The following is a 13,965-nucleotide window of genomic DNA, read 5'->3' as shown; positions in this document are numbered from 1 at the left end:
TTGAGTTCTATTTTCGAAAAAGCGTTTTCGAAACTCGGAGAGTGAAAGAGCGAGCAGCTCGACGAATCGCTTGTTGTTCGTGTAGGAAATGTGAAAGTTCATTGTTTCATTGAGGAAAAATTGTGAAAAAGCCAAATTATCTAACATTGGCGAGCTGCTGCCTCCGCGGGAGAGTCGTTCGAAAATTTTGAAGATTTCGAATTCGGTATTCGAAATGGGAGCAGATCGGCGTGCGCCCGGAATATCTTCACTCAGTGGTCTCTGCGGAGGTTTCACGTTTGAACGTCTCTCGAACGAAAACAGACGATTTTCACGGAAAAGCGCAATGTGAAAGCCAAAAAAGACTAGAAATAGCCTGGCGTGACGTCCCACACAGACGACAGACAGCAGAACGATTAGCACCGTCAGTAGCGGACTATAGCGAAACGAGAGAGGATCTTACACCCGATCTAACCGATCTAACTGATCTTAAAGTGTTTAGACTAAGTTACGAAGTGTTACGAAAATGCCAACATTCCATTGCTGAAACCGCTGGTAAAAGATATCGATCGATCGAGATCGAGAGTTCGACAGAGAAACCATAGATTCCTGACAGCAGGTGGTTGTGTCGCGCGAGTGTTCCTAGTGCCGAAACCCCAGGATGTGTCTCCTCTAATAGCCCGCCGATCAGAGCCGTCCATCGAGCCAAGCAGGATCCTAGAAGAATCTCCGAAAGGACTGCACCACCGGACTCCAGTGGTTCGAGTGGTTCGCGGGGACCATGCCGGTCATTGCCGACGTCGCCAGCGATGAGCCACCAGCAAAATGTTGCAAACATTGTGAGGGTATGCTTAGATCTTACATCCAACATATCCAACCTATCCAGCCTATCCGAATATCCAGATATCCACCTATCCACCACCGTTCAACATAAACAATGGCCGGAAAAGTGCAGTGCAGCGGGTTCGTTAACCGATTCCGCCGCCGCTGTTCTTGGCTATTAACTCCGGCCCAAAATCCAAACACAATTGAAAGATTTATGCTTGATTTGCCTCGCATCCCCCCGCGCGCTCCCTGCTGCCCCCGCCACTTGACTGACATTAACTTTGCTCTCCATTTGTTTGTTTTAATTTTTGTTGCTCTTTTGCCCTGCGCCAGCAATTGCCGGGCACTTAGTTTTTCCTGCTACCAAAGCCAAATTGGAACAAAGCCGCTGACGGGTCTACTTAAAATTTTTCGGCAGTAGTGGAAAACCATGACAGCCAACGCCACCGGCTGCAAAAAATAGGCCTCGTGATTAGCTGGGGAAAAATGGACTTTCGCCGGGATTTTGACAACATTTAAATGTGACCGGAAATGTCAAAATATTTTGCTCAGTGAACTAATTTAATTAGTTTTTCTTTAAACTTTAAACTTTAAACTTTTCTTTAAACTTGCTTGTATAGTTTTCTATATTTTGTGGCTACTGTGGCAAATTAAACCAGATTATAATTTAGTCATTCGCTATTTAGTAAATCGCTAAAAGAAATAAATTATTTGTTCGTTTTAATTTAACTATTATTATGCACTTGTAAATTCCTGAAAATCGTTATATTGCGTGAATACTAAATTCAAAAAATAGTTGGGTAAATTTGAATGTATAAGAACAATGCAATACGAGCATATTTAATACTTTAAAAAACCTCTAAGATGCATTTTAGTTAGTTTAGTTGAATTAGGCAAAGTGTTGTCCCTAATGAGAGGAGGCTGTTTTTTTTTTTAAATTCGTTTTTGCTGCCTTTTGGCCGTGCGTTTTCTGCTTGGCACGCGCTCAATGTCAAACTGACCAGCCCACCGTCCCCGCCCCTTAGCTACGCCACAAAACACCCCACCGATGATATAGACAAATGGGAATATGCAACTCATATATGAAGCGGTCTTTCGTAGCGGAATGACTTTTGAAACAGAAGGAAAATCTTTTAAAATAAACAATATTTATGAAATAAATAAATAAATATGCTTTCCGATAATATTCCTAATAGTTTCGATCTCAGATCCATGAACCCTTCAAAGAAAACTCCTTTTATCTTCGAATATGCATTTAATCCATGCTGCCACTTGTTGAAACCCACGATAAATAAACTTTCGTGTGAAGCGTTTAAAAATAAATAAATTACTCTAATACCCAGAATTAATCAAACTAAAAAACAAGCGAACAACAGGCTAAGCCAAATCATCTTGGCCATATAAACGACTTGTTTACAACAATGCAGTCTTGTTTACAAGTAGCCGAGAAGAGGAGAAAAATTCCATTTCTTGCGGCTAATCGGAACATAAAATTTTCCAAGCCTTGACACTCTTTCAATATATCGCGCGCATATATATATATATATAATTTTATTCCTTGTGATATATAGCGAATCTGATGGCTGTGATTAGACGACTGCAACAGAATGTTGGATAAAATTTAATTTTGGTTTTTTCGTTTATGGCTTTTTTATTTACATGATAAACGCAGGCAGCCTGCTCGACAAAATTAGCTGAGCCGTGCGACCAAAGCCAAAGAATAACATGTAATTTAATGAAAAAGAAAAACGAGACAGCCACAGACGAGTGCTGTCCCTTTCCAGCCTGCTTTTCTTTTTATTTTTCTTGGTTTTTACGACAATTTTCAATGTAATTTTTAGTGCTGACTGGGGCACAAGGTGTTGTCATTTTGTGTTTTCTGCGTGTGAGCGCTCCTAAACACTTTAAAATGAGTGTCGCTAGGGCTATTTACAGTCGCCTTCTGCTGCAGCTACCCCTTGCCACCCATTGAATTCCCTTTGTCCGGGCATTCCTGACATCTCATTCGATTGCTCCTCAGTTTTGGGGCGGCGGCGGAAAATCGTGCTGAACTGTGAATTCAAAAAGGGGGAAATTTTCATTTTCTGTTGTTCAGCCGAAGAATTTGGGGATCAATCGTTGGTCGAACTGCCAAAGCTCATTGAACTGTTTGTTGCACGGCAAAAAAGTGTTAGTAAACGTTAATAATATCCATAATTATAACTACATATTTCTTTTTTTTTGGTGTGTAAAAACTTAATAAATTCAATGAAATTTGTTTATATTTTTTAATAGAAATAATCAATGAAATTTCTCGCCGTGTGGCCCCAAAACTACTAACCCAAAAGCACTCAGTTTGCAATTGGAAAATCAATCAACTTGGAGGCTTTTCCAGCCAGCCGCCCAAATGGCAAAAATTCAAAATTTCACTTACAACTCGGCGAGCCGCACACAAAGTGGCAAATAAATTTGCACTTGCATCATCATCATCATCTTGGCTATGTTATATCGTATCGAAGGGAATGAATAGGAATATGAATACACGAATGAATATTGATATTCCATGGCAGCCATTGCGTCGTGTTCGATTGTTTTTCCTCAGTTTTCCCCACAGCGCGCCAATGTGTGAAAAACATGCCGCAAAATTGCCGAAAAAGCCAAACGCACACATGGAAATTGCGGCCGACTGTGTGTATTTGCATTTTGCCCATTTTTGTAGTCAAATTTCGTTTGTTTTCTGAATCAGCCTGAGTTCGGGATCCTCCGTCCCACTTTCGACCACTCTTTGCCTCTCTTTCTGGCGTCTTTTATGTTTTGGGCGAGCGTGTACAACGGGGCGTATGAATATATAGAAATTTATTACTGCTGCTTTTGCTGTTGTTGTTGTTTCCAGCTTGCGCAATGTTTACACACATTAAATGGCAGCGTCCAGTCAAAGTCAGATTTCATGTACGCGATACAAAGAAAGAGAGGAATCGATCGTTGGTTTTTTTTAGGGGAAAAACAGCGAAGAAGTTTGGCTACACTAGTGAAAAAATATTTCAAAAAATCTTAGAACTTACTTTGTTCTTATTCCCTTAAGACAATGAATAAGTATACTCGTACTGTATTAACAATTTTGCTTGCATAGTAAGGATTAGTATTTCAACCCGCTTCACTCAGTGTGCATTACTTTTGCATGTTGCAGACACATGTTCTCGAATGGGAAACCTAAACAACAGCAGCAACAGGCAGTTTTCCGTGGATATATATGTAAATCCGCAGCGTATGGCAGCGCTATATAGCCCACATTGTCCAGTTTTACCTCGTTTTGCAATTTGGCCGGCCAATAAATTCGTTGGAAAACTCGAAAAACGAAAGCGCACGCATTTGTGCAAATAAACAATGTGTGGGCGTGTGCAGGGGTGGAAAACAGGTGGGGGTGGGTGGTTTTTAAAGGGGTGGGCGCAATGCTACATATGTATGTACATCTGTACATCTAAGCACTGTCTGAATAATTCACAATGGGTATTAGGCCTACAAGTGGGCGTATTAGATATTGAAATCAGGTTGAAATATTCACGAGCTACGATGATCAATATAACAGAACGTTAAACATTTTCTCTATTATTTGATATTTAATTTCTAGCTAAGCTTATCAGCAACAATCCATAGTCAGTCTGAACAAACGTTCGTTCCATTTGCATAAGTAGCGCTTTCCCTCTGGTGCTTTTACTCATTTTCCCTGAAAGACAGCAATAATTTGCTATTGCCACTGAAAACTACTGCATTCCAATCTCACAATAGAATCGGGAAAAATGTAGAAAATACAGAGAACGAGTGAGTGGAGGGAGGGGGACTTGTCTCTGGGATCTCGAGCTGGCAATCTGCAGGTGTTCCTTTCGCTGGATAAACAAATTACCTGACTCCTCGTCGCCCCTTTATCTTTGTATTGTTAAATTCCGCTTCTGGCTTATTGGCGAATATTTCGCTCGGTAATTTAGTGAAGTTTTCATGCGAGAAGCGTGCGTCTTTCTTTGCAAAGGTCGTTCTTCATGTTTCACATTGGCTTTTATTTAATAAACTGATTCGCCTTGCCTCCGACTGCATTTATTCGCCCGTTTCGCTTATTGAAATGGAATCCCATGAATTTTTTATTGTAAATGCAAGAATTTGTATTCATGGCATATCGCTAGGGTCGAGTTCAAGCACCAAGTTTATCGAGACCGGGATGATGTAGCATGACCATTATGGTATGGCCGAAATCGGGACGCAATGGCGGCGGCGGCCTTGATTTTGAACTCATTTCAATGAAAATTGCAGCATTAAAACCGAGGCCAATGGCTGGGCAAAGAACGAAAGATGGTTGGGAAAAACTCGAGAAGTTGCTGCAAGTGATTCCAGGTGAAAGGAGTGTAGAGGAAAACTTAAGGCACTTTCCTTCTGCAGATAACTGAATGCAGTTCATTGCAGTTTTCCGTGCCAGGAAATGTAAATGTTATTTTTCAGGACATACCCATTTTGGCTGATTTGCAGCCCATAAACTTTGGCTAAACTTTCATGATTATCTTGGGTGTGGGAGGGATGGAGAGCTCACTCGTGCAACACTCTTGCAAATGGCATCCCCAACCAGACCCAACCAGCCCCATTTAGCCCGAAAACACCCACGAAAATACACACATTTCGGAATAGAGTCCGGCGCACGCCTCATTAGAACACCTTTCAGTTTGCTGTGTAATTTTCGCAACGTTTTTAATGGCGTGCGGGGACATTTTGGCACTCGAGTGACCGTGTGCGTTTTACCTACACCCCAACCGTGCCGCATTTCCCTGCGAGTTTCCTCGCATTTTCCTTGGTTTTCCCTGCTGCGTCGCACGCAAAACTATTTAGAGAAGTGTCAAGAAATGTCTGCATTTTGCATTCGCCGTGGCCACTGCATTGCATTGCAACATCGTAGCAGCAGCAGTCACACGCCTGCCACCGCATATACTACTATACTATATACTGTATTATATGTGGTATATATGCGATATCTGGCGCGGGCGGGCGTTGATAAATTACAAAACATTGCGTTGGCTATTTTAAATGTGGCATGAAATTTGCTTTTTGCATATAATTCGCTTTTTTAGCAGCGCTTTTTATGCTGTCAACGGAATCGCGTCTATATCTATATGGCATCTATATCCCAGGCTGTCTTTCTGACTTGACTTTCTGCATGAGCGAAAACTATGTCAGATTCCCCAATTGCTTTCGAGTGCATAAACGAACACTTCTCTTAAACAAAAGCGTCCAAACACGCAACGCAATTGGCGCGGCAAAAAATAAAATAAAAACAATAAAATGAAAAAAAAAAAAAAACCGAGCACCAAACGAAATTGTCATTTGCGTTGCGTTTTGTTTGTTTGGCGTTTTGTGATTTATTTTCGCTTTGACAAATGCACAAAAATTTGACCATGGCATGTCAAGAAGTGTGGTCATTGTATTTATAATGCCGGTCCGATATAGATAAATTGGCCAGAGGATGGAGGAGGAGGAAGCGGAGGAGCTGGGACTGCTGAGCGAAAGATGACTAGTAGATGGGTCTTCCAGAAAAAGAAACTGATTCGAAAAGGATTGGTCAGAAGCGTGATCCGAGTGGCTAATTAGTCAGGGATTCACAGAGGCATCTCGAAAATCGACGTGAAATGTGTTCGAAATTAGGCAGGGATTTTTCACATAACGCATAACAATCAGTTGAGTAATTATTAAAAAGATACATGCTCTTGAAAATATATATTTTTTGTAAACCATTAAATCCTGTTCAAGTACACAGTGTGACCAAAGAGTCTCAAAGTAGCCTGGCTGATATCCTTTTAATGCCAATTAGTTCACTTTGCGAACAATTACTGCCTGCTTATGCAGCTATGTATCTTTATGCTTCTATGCAGCTATGTATCTCTATGCAGCTATGAAGTTATGTATCTTTAATTAGAGTAGTTGCCGCTCGCGCAGCGGGCAATTAATGCCGGCAAGTCGGATAACTTCATTTCCGCTGAACAAACAACAACAGCTGGGCGGAGTTGTCAGATGCATATTAATAAACATGAATATTGTCAATGTGGGTCAGGCAAAAAAAAATAGAAAAAATGGAAAAATGGCAAAAAGGGATTCGAAAGAGCTAAAACGCAGAGAAGAAATAAAGACGCTGCAGGCCATAAATAAAAATAGAAACGCCGCGAATTGAAGTTGAAACAGGTGCATGTTGCACGATTCGAGTTCTCTTTTTTTTTTTTTTTTTTGCATTTTTGTTTGCTGCAATGTTTGCTCTCGGTTGGGGGTCAATTTAATGTTTGACTCTTTCGCACTTTTCAACTGTGGCAGACAGTTTTTCGCACCTTCGACTTTGTTTTTTTGGTGCACTTTGAAAATGTTTGCATGTGCAAAATAAATGTATGATAGAGGTGGATAAGGAGGAGGATAAAACAATGTTTATTGAAAGGAGTGTCAATTTAACTGCAGCTTGCGCCTTTTCCTTCCATTATTGTCCTTCTGTGGCAGCGAAAGAAATTGCATTTTACACTCGCTGGCATGGCGCAAATCTCTGGAATCTGGCAGCACACAACTTTTCAATTTTCCCCACAAATCCCATGCACATGCCAGTTAGTTGGCCCGACAATGCAATCAACATAAATACAAATCCCTAAACTATTTTAATGTCGACTTGACCCCAAAAACTAGCTCCTGTCGTGTTCGCTTCTGGCCTGTCCTCTTCCCTGGCTTAAACTGTAGTAGTGTTGATGTGGTAATGGAAAAGTTTGGCCAGCAAAAAAATAGACAAAAATTGGCACTCAAAAAACCAACTTAAAAACGCATCAAAGTAGGTTTTTGGCCTTTTGCCAAAGCTGCCAACCGGGCGTATACGTAATCAGATGTGTTGCCATCCCCGAGGAAAGTTTCGTGCGATGGCTTTTGCTCCGGGGAGTCAATTGTTGTGCATGAAGGCGGTAATACACTTTGAGGTTTCCATTTTCGGGTCCATTTCATAGATTATTTAGCAAGCTAACTTCTAGCGTTTATTGGAAAAGTGTCTGCCAAAAGCGAGTCATGAAAAATTACCCATCTCTGGGGATGAAAACCTTGAAGGCTACTTTAAGATAATAAAGACCCATAGGAAATGTATGAATTTTACTTGTGTTTTATCACATATTTCTTGTATGGTAAATATATCTGAAAATCTGCATTGGCGCACACTGGAAATTGGGTTTTCAACAATATCTTCAGAACGTTGAACTTTGCGCCCAATAAACATGTATATCTGGTGTGATATAAGGGGCAGATATTGCTCCTATTGTGAAACACATGCAGACACTTCAGTTCATTGACATCTAGCTAATATTTTGCCATTAGCCCGCGAAGAAGCTGTGTCCCAATTTTATGGCGGCAGAAAAAAAGGGAAGAAATATGGTTGCCATAATGAAAATGTAAACCCAGACGTGGCCCAATATTTTACAAAGATTTTGCATAAATTGCGATGTTGGGAAACAATCAAATGGCAATTAACACTTTTCAGCCAAATAACATGTTAATGCCCCCATTCCGATAGATATGGTCTGGCCATCTTGTGCTTCTGGGCCTAATTGATGGGCCTGGCCAATAACCTCCGCCATCTAGTTTCTGCCCACAATTAGTGGAAATTTGATGATTTGCATAAATTTGGTTTTTCTCCCTCCATTTCGGTTCCTCCTCCAATCCCGCTATTGTTTAGTTCGTGATCTGTCTGATTTTGGGATCTGACTTTTTTATTGGTTTCAGTTGCGCATTTCCCATCGGAATTGTTTATGTTTATGCTGCGTATATTGTTAACTTAAATATTTGGCTGCCATTCATTGCAGGCGGTTCATTAGTCACAGATTAAACGTTTAGCATTTTTTCTTGTTCTGCTAGTTTTATTAGCCGCAATTGCTGGCCGTCTGTTCAGTGAAATAGCACAACTGACTTTGAAATATCTATAAAAATAGTGGCAAGCTAAAAGTTAGATTAGAAACTCCGTATTTGATGAAAGTCAAAGAGAAGTGCAGACAGACCTTGATGTAATGTATATTCCACTCTATTTTCAGTGTAGCTGTGAATATTTTCAAGCAGCTTGCGATTATAAATAAAAACTTTACTTTCAGTACTATTTGTGTATCCTTCGAGGGGGTCCAACCTTTCCACCTCGAAGGTTTAAATTATTTTTTCGGGCTCCCTGCCGCGGTTGTTAATTGCTCGAACAGAGCCAGCGACATCATAACCATAAATTTTGATGGGCCTGCATTTATTTTTAACCGAATTTCCCGTCGGTTCATTTTATATCAATGACGCTGCTATACCTACCATACTATGCTATACCAATACTATACTATATACTATGCTATAGTATACTATATATGTGTGTATGCTTTTTTATATGCTTGTCAGCGGTTTAGAATTTATGTTGTGTTTTTCATACATTCCGCTGGTTTGTCTCGGCTGTTTCATTCCTTTCTATAAAATAATTTCGTTGTCTTCGCGGCGAGGGAGGCTGAGTTTTTTTATTTTATATACTTTTTTTTTTTGAGACCCCAGGGCGGTTAGTCGGTTGGTCGAGAAAGCAACAGATTTCTTCGCTTCACACGCATTTGACTTTCAAATGAAGGACAAATATTGTATGGGCGAACGGGCGGGCAGCAACAACAAACAAACAAACAAACACACGGGGGAAGCGGAAAAGCGGGGTGGGTTGGGGGGTTGAAAGTGCGAGGGTGTTCTGTGAAAGTTTTGCATTAGCTCGGATTTTCCTTATCTTCTGGATGCCTGTGCCTACCCCCTCTTTCCACTGCCAGTTTCTTCGGATTCGAGGCTGTGCATATAAATTATGTGAGTAATTCGATTTTAAACTGTCTGTTATTTGTGCCGGTTTGGCCCTATTCGAAAAAGATTGTTGAAAAGTGGAAAAGTTTGCCAAGTAATTGCCAGGATATACATTTATTGTAAACATTTCGCAGCATATAAAATGTATGATGTACGCCACAAATGGACTTGGTATTGGTAATAGAAGTGGAGAAATTCATTTTGCTGGGAAATAAAGTTTGTTTTGGCCACTTAAAATATGAAAAGTTTTTATTGATGAGTTCTGAATGAATTTGTATATTCAAAGATTCAATCATTCACTGTAGAATGTGACTTTTGTGAATGTCAAATAATCCCCTTTGAAAGTATATGTGCATGTTTTTCCACAAATCCCATAATTAATTTGCAGTTGAGTATGCAACCGATTAGTGCAGCTTCAATGACATTTATGCAAGTTGACCCTCCAAACTACCAAAAGTTTTGTGCTTCTTGTGGTTGCTCACTTTTTTACGTTACTCATTTTGAATTTATGCTGCACACGTTGAACTGACGCAGCAATGTGGCATAGGCGTTGTTTGCAACGTCCGGCGGCCAAACGAAAATAGATGGCACTTAAGCCGCCGCGGCAGCATTTTATCGACACGAGCCAACTGTCAGTCGGATTGGAGATTGGGGATTGGGGATCGGGGATTGGGGATCGGGGATCCTAAGCATTGTCAGACTCTCTGAGCCCAGAGCAATGGCAATAGGCCTGCTGCGCGTTTTTTAGACCAAATAAGACCAAATAATGCGGCTGCAAGGCAAATAACTTGGCACGCATCTTGTCGACGCCGTCGTCTCTGCTTGACTTTATTTTTTCCCCATGGCTTTTCCCATTTTTTTGCCTTTTTCTGCATGCATGAAAAGCAGATTCTAATGCATTTTCCCTGGTCTGGCCGAATAATTTCGAAACTTAACTTGTCCGCTTATGTCGGAAAATAGCAGAGGCACTACGGGCTCCATGTCCGTGCAGTTTTTGGTCTTGTTTATTTAGGACTCGGGTTGTCTGTTGGATAATTTTCTACTTTATTCTAGCTGGGTCTGCATAAAAAATGCAAAAACCAAACGTCAGACGAGAGTTTTATTTGCTGTTTTTATTATTTTGCCTGTGACTTCCCGTTCCCTTTCCACTCCGCAGAGTCCGTGTGTGTGTTTTGTCTTCTGTTTCGTTTTGTTTTCGGCTTTAGTTTGGTTTTGCTTGGAAAATTGTTGTTTTTTCGGCTTCCCCTTGCCCGAATGTAATTAATCTACAGGCTACAGGCCAGCCGCAAAAGTCCTTCTCTAGTTGAATCTTTATTTGGCATTGCCTTCTATACATCTGCGGCTGACCACGTTGAGAATCGGAGAGGGGATGTGGACGTGGATGTGGATGCGGATGCGGATGGCATCGAATCAGCATAGATCAAGCGCATTTTATGCGTACCTAAATGAGCATTGGCGAAAATAGCACCGTATTTAGGTTTTAGGTCGCGAATTGCTCATCGATCTTGCGGCTCTGCTGCATGAAGTAAAGAAAACATTTCTCTATTATCAGATTTGCCTGCAGGTAGAGAGAGATTGTCTGTAAAACTCTATAAACCCAAACGTATGCTGTTTATGAATGCAACAATTCAATTTTATTTTGTGCGGCTTAGTTGTTTTTCCGCACTGGTTTACATTTGTAAATATTTGCTACGCTCCAACAATCAGCGTTTCAATCAAACCGCTGTTAGCCGCCAAATGCAAACACACCCACCAATCCAATCCCAATGCAAGCGCCAAACTACGAGATACACGCTCGCACACAGATACTCGTGCACGCAGACATGGATACCATGGGTGGTCGTATGGAGTATCGCTTGCGAAGCTCATAAAAGTAAAATGGCGTTACACAAAACTAAACCTTGTTTCGCCCACCAACACAGCACTCAGTTAGTGATGCAAATCAAATGAGTGCCAGAACGTGACACTGATTTCAGATTGCTTAAAAGCCAAATAATTAATTAAATGGCAATGCAGAGATAACGTTATATCAGTTACACGCGTTGGGATCATTAAGAAACCTATGATGTTCTTTATTTATGAACAGAAACTAAAAATATAATATAATCTTTATTGGGTTGTTAGATTTAGATATGAAACCAGGATTATAAATGTCAACTGAGTATAGGTTAGCTTGTTTCTAAAACTTTAGCTATGTCTGAGCTGAATTGCCATTCTTTCGTGTCGCCGGATCTTTATCGTTGTCATTGTCAGCGCAATCGAACACACCTGAGAAATCAATCAATCGATTTGTTCAGCTGAAACTGACTCGCCGGTTAGAGCGAGACGACGAGCACAATCAGAAAGAGACGGAGCAGCTAAATGGGAGCGAGTGCGACTTTTACAATCAGTCGAAACATGTTGACAACAAATTTTGAACATTTGATAAAAAACGAAGGCGAAAAACTGCCGACTAGCTGACTGAGGGGGGCTAAAAACATAAAATATAGCAGGGAAAAAGAGGAAAACTGGGCGAAAAAGGGACAGCATCGTCGATTGTCAGGCGGCGACACATGTAAATAACTTCAAACGCAAAATAAATGCGAAATGAAAATAAAGAAAAGTGTCAACAAACGACGAGGCCTCGCGGCCAAAGTGCTTGGATTTAATGCGAAATTGCCTTTTTGGTTTTGAGTTTTTCATTTGAAAACTGCTTTAAAAAGTAATCATTTGTAAGAAGCCTAAAAGTTGATGTTGATGTAACTGATGAAATATTATGAAATACTATGAAATATTTATACTGTGTCCATTTGATTCGCACTTCAATCCCTTTAAAGAGCCAAGCTTGCAAATTTTAAACTAATTTTTTGGGGAATGCAAGATGGGATCCTCGCTGCAAACTCTCCCGCATATTTGAAAATCTTGCCGAAAATCTGGCCGAATACCTTTGACAGTTGCCTTCAAAGGGAAATGCAGTCGGCAAAGCGGAGACATCCGAAGGGCTGCGCCGTCTTTTGATTTACGCCGTCCGGCGTGGAAAATTTTTACGCACACACACGAATTCCCAGGGGGAAAATCCGGCTACACACATTCCATGTAAATATTTGGAGCAGCGAAGCAGCTGACAACTGTTGCCCTTGTGCAATGACTGAAAAGTTCCATCGAATACAGATAGAGGCGAGTGGAAAAGCCCGGGCAGCTGGACAACAAATCAGCTTAGACGGAAAGCCTCAATCAACTTTTACACTTTTTTTTTTTTTTTTTTTTTTTTTTTTTTTTTTTTTTTTGAATACTAATTCTATTTATTAAGGTTTCAAAAGGAATCGTTCAGTAATTCCTCTGTACATAACCTACTTTTACTTATAGTTTTTGTTACCAACTTTTCGCCTGCCGCCGGCAGAGAAGTCAACTCAAATCCGTACGCCTGTCTGTCCCATTCTTTTGTGCCCGTCTATTTTCGGACGGAGATTTGTGGCGTTCCCTGAGAAGCTCCAAGTTTTTACCTTTGACGCTGCCTTAAGGTGGCACCAAGTATGCGCCACACTATATATACTCTATATATATAAATATATATCTGTGTTTTATAGAGATCGGTAGAGAATTCTGGCAGTTTGGTGGGCGTGTTGAAGAGGCCATTCCGAATCTGATGATTAACTTCAGAAATAATAATAATAATGTTAAATTCGATTTATTGCTAGTTTTTTGCTACCTTAAAGAAATGCAAATTAATTGATTTGTCACAGCAGTGAAAGTGCACGAAAGCAGGCGTAATAAATAAATTAAATGCTAATAAATTGCCAATGGAACAGCCTGCTCTTCCGCCCTTCTTGTCGGGACAAAAATGATTAATGTCCACATGAACAGCATTTTAGAACAAAGGCGAACGGCAGTCATCAATTGGCGAATGTCGCACGCACATCCATCATAATTATGCACATATTCGAGTTGTCTGGGAATATTTGACAACTTTATTACGCGGTCCGCAGAATGTTGTGTTCGGTATTCTGCATTCCGCTGGCGAGATGAGATTTACAGGTTTTTAATTAAAATCATTCCATGCGAATTTATCAACTGACGGACTGTCGCCTACATCTACAGCTTTTTGTTTCGTGGGCGTCATTTGCATTGGGTTTTCATTTTTGTGTCTTTGGACATTTGGCGCTCTTAATTTGCTTCATGTGTCACAGATGGCGCTGCACTTTAGCGACAATTTCGTTTTTTCTTTTTTTTCTGGCTGTTTTGTTTATTTATTGCGATTTTAGGCATGTTTCACATTCACCCGCCTCTTAATTGAGATATTTATTCGTCGTGCAGGCGATGTTTATAATTTATGAATTTGATGGCTGGTAAATTGGA

At 40.5% G+C, this 13,965-nt stretch overlaps 1 protein-coding gene across 1 annotated transcript in view; it reads left to right on the top strand.

Annotated features, from left to right (window-relative positions):
* The first annotated feature begins 259 nt into the window (after positions 1-259).
* Positions 260-13,965, top strand: part of LOC6610514 (myocardin-related transcription factor B) — a 38,681-nt gene continuing 24,975 nt past the window's right edge. The window contains exon 1 of the mRNA XM_032719489.1: positions 260-824. Coding sequence (XP_032575380.1) covers positions 761-824 — 64 coding nt within the window. The 5' untranslated portion in view covers positions 260-760. The remainder of the gene's footprint in view (positions 825-13,965) is intronic.

The sequence above is a fragment of the Drosophila sechellia genome, chromosome 3L (genome assembly GCF_004382195.2).
Source record: "Drosophila sechellia strain sech25 chromosome 3L, ASM438219v1, whole genome shotgun sequence".
Taxonomy (NCBI): Eukaryota; Metazoa; Arthropoda; class Insecta; order Diptera; family Drosophilidae; genus Drosophila; species Drosophila sechellia.
This window is presented reverse-complemented; position numbering and strand designations above follow the sequence as displayed.